We start from the raw sequence: 3,651 nt of genomic DNA on the forward strand, positions 1-3,651 counted from the left end.
ACTCAAGGCACCTTCCAATTTTGGAAAGCTTTTCAGAGGGGTCTTGGTACCCAAGTGTATATTAGTTACGCTTTTCATCCGTAAACAGATGGTCAGGCTGAGAGGACCATCCAAACCTTGGAAGATATAGTGAGGGCATTTTCTCTTGATTTCAAGGGTATTTGGGATGAGCATTTTCCAGTGATTGAATATACCTATAACAATAGTAACCATGTTAGCATCAAGATGGAACTATTTGAGGCATTGTATGGGAAGAGGTGTAGATCATCTATTGGTTGGTTTAAAGTAGGTGAATCTACTGTGGTTGGACCTGATGTAGTGTTTGAGGGTATGGAGAAAGTGCGGTTGATTAGAGAAAGTTTGAAAATAGCTCAGAGTAGTCAGAATTCATATGAAGATATGAGAAGAAGAGAGCTTGAGTTTGAAGTTAATGATTGGGTATATCTTAAAGTTTTACCCATGAAAAGGGTAGAAAGGTTTGGCAATAAAGGGAAGCTTAGTCCCCAGTATGTGGATCCCTATATAATCCTAAGTCGTGTGGGGAGAGTAGCCTATGAGTTGGAGTTACCCTCAGGGTTATCAGCTGTGCATCCTATCTTTCATGTATCCACGCTTAAGAAGCGCATTAGTGATTCTTTCAGAGAACCCTAATATCTCGACTAGTCTTTTATTTGAAGAGATTCCAATAGAGATTCTAGACCACCAGATTCGCAGACTGAGGAACAAAGAGGTTCCCTTGGTCAAAGTGTTGTGGTGAAACCAGTTAGTCGAGGGTGATACTTGGGAAGCCGAGGCGGATATGCAATCCAAGTACCTGCATCTCTTCTTAGCATTTTCAGATCAACCCGAAGGTACTAATAATCCTTAATTCAACCCCTTTTTCCAGTTAAATTTTCAGCTACATAGCTATCCTTAAAATAAGTTCATACATTCTCCGAGGTATTCAAATGTTTAGAATGATGTGGAGTCAATTAAGAAAGTTGTTTCAACTATGCATACTCAGTTTTCTCCGTATCCTTAGCCTAGCTAGCGGCACTCGAGGGCAAATGTTCGCAAGAGGGAGATATTGTATGTAACACCCCAATGGCTGAACCAGAATGCTACACTGTACTCATGACCCTGAGGGACTACAAGCTAACCCATGACTGATACCTGTACCTATATACAGTAAATCATGATATAAATATATGGAATACATAGAACTGTAAGGCCATAAGGTTCAACTGAATAAAATCATATGGGTGAAAACACCTAAAACAACTCAATCTAAAAGATAAGTCTGAACTTAAATCTAAAAGCCTCTAAACTATCTGAATAAGGAGTTGAAGGAACATGTCTCCAACTTACTTCGTAAAACTGAGCTGAAGAAATAAATAAATGTATCAAATCATATTGTCCTCTAATCAATGAGGACTCACTGTGTCTCTGTGACTGGAATGCTACCGCTACTGCTGGGCTAGAGCTCGTGTCTCAGAACCTATGGTGTAACATGAAAATAAACACCATAGCACAAATGTGTCAGTACAGCTAGAGTACTGAGTATATAAGGAAGGTAGGCTGAACATAAAGGGTTTCATGCATGAACAACACTGACTAACTAATATGAACGTAGGAGTGAAAACATAGATATATAGAAACTGGGACCGTGAATACGTGATAGCATGACCTGTAAGCTAATACATGGTTTACTGATAACTTTCATGATTGATACTGAAACTGATAACATAGACGACTGTATCTGATAGTCCTATATATACTAAAATCTGAAGAATGCCCCGAGTTCTTTTATTGACACCGATACTGAAACTATGGGAAGTAGTGTTTAACTTACATGCCCTATGCATACCATTATTGCTAAGCTAGGGTCCAATCTATGCCCTGATTGGAGGGGTATCAATACCGTGCAACGGGTAAGGATAGCCTGTGAGTGAACCTTATCTGGTGGGTACTTAATGAGAATGATGGGAACCCTAAACTGACGGGTTAAGCCACCTTATAAACCCTAACCTGATGGGTTAAGATGTCTCAACCTACGCTGGCTATATAGTTCTGGAACACAAGGATGACTACTAAGAATCGCACCCTGAACTGGCGGGTGAGTTCCCATCCTTCGGTTCACTCGGTGCTAACCTCTACTCCTATCTAGAGGGACTGGACATGAATAACTGACTGTACATGACTTAATCATACTGAATTCCGTTGACTAGAGGGATGTTACTGATATCTGACAAATGACTAAGATCATGAGGTTTTCCTAAGTCACACGACTAACTGAAGTCTATGGAATCATAGCTTGAGTTGTAGTATCGTGAAACATGACATGGATCTAGGAACACGGCTATAGTTTTTGGGTACAAGTAACCCCAGGACTCGATAGGATGAAAATGACACACATGACATGACTTGATCACAAGATTTGAGTCCACAATTCATAATATCATAAGTAAGGCTTTCATAATAAAAATGATTCTCAACAAACTATCACATGATCGAGAATGCACAAAACATGTATATACTTGCATGGCTTCAATAACATGGTCATTCCATACCAAAACAATATCATGAGCATCTCGTACAACTTCTTCAATTCAAGACAATAGCACGGGGATCACGTTGAACATAATCTTAGAACATGGAATAGTCATTTAGGACTTATTATGTCATAAAAGCATGATTTCTATTCCCTTAGGTATTTTCACAAACACCTTACATGCACATCTTAGGCATAGGTGGATTCATCAAGATTACAAATATTCAACCACCAACTTTACATATTTATACGTTAAATACCACCATATCCTCACAATAAACATACAAAGATCCTATCTTAGGCATCATCAAACTACAAACACATGAACATCAACCACCAACAACATAAACATCATAATACAAAATTTAGAAGATGGTTCTTGAGCTTCATGGAGAAAGGAGTCCATGAATCAACTCACGCATACCTTAGTAGGATGATTCTTGATGATTGATGGAGGAATTTTCTTGAAATCGGATCTTCAAGCTTAGTTACCTAACCCTAGTTGTTTTTCTCTTTTAGTGCTCTTGGATGATGATTTTTGAGATGATAATATGGTTGTAATATGTTTAGAAGCTATATATTTCGTAGGGTTATGTTTAGCGACGTGTAAGGAGTGTTAAAAGACTTAATTATCCTTAAAATAACTCAAAACGCAGTGTTTTTTGCATCTGGAACTGACTTAGGTGGCTCCCTAGTGATTACCTAAGCTAGGTTGGGCGGCGCCTAACCAATCGCCTATGTTTGGTTGGGCGGCGCCTAACCAATAGCCTATCCTTACTGTCTCTCACAAAAATGGGCATAACTTTTCGCTCGGGTATTGGATTAAGGTAAAATTGGTATCGTTGGAATGATAATTCAATTCTCTACAATTTGGTGGGTCTAAATCAGCCAAAATACCACATTAACATCAAGTTATACTCATTCAAAGATGACCCTTACAAAATCAAACACTAAAACTTGATGGATTCAAAAACTCTTAGCTTGTATTACCTTAAGTGACTCATATGAACATTCTTAATGCATCGTAAGCTATACTATCACTAGGATATTTATTGTAAGTCATGTACTCAAGTATGAATCACAGGATAGGAGCTTTCATACGTAGGAATACTTATTCACTT

General features: G+C 38.4%; 1 protein-coding gene across 1 annotated transcript; it reads left to right on the forward strand.

Moving 5' to 3' along the window:
- The first annotated feature begins 225 nt into the window (after positions 1-225).
- On the forward strand, positions 226-651 carry LOC124888840. The gene has a single exon (XM_047400131.1). The coding sequence runs from the start codon at positions 226-228 to the stop codon at positions 649-651; it is 426 nt and encodes a 141-aa protein (XP_047256087.1).
- The last annotated feature ends 3,000 nt before the right edge of the window (positions 652-3,651 follow it).

The sequence above is a fragment of the Capsicum annuum genome, chromosome 11 (genome assembly GCF_002878395.1).
Source record: "Capsicum annuum cultivar UCD-10X-F1 chromosome 11, UCD10Xv1.1, whole genome shotgun sequence".
Classification (NCBI taxonomy): Eukaryota; Viridiplantae; Streptophyta; class Magnoliopsida; order Solanales; family Solanaceae; genus Capsicum; species Capsicum annuum.

Excerpts from the sequence above, each read along its gene's own strand:
- LOC124888840 (XM_047400131.1), top strand. The coding sequence starts at position 226 with ATGGAACTATTTGAGGCATTGTATGGGAAGAGGTGTAGATCATCTATT.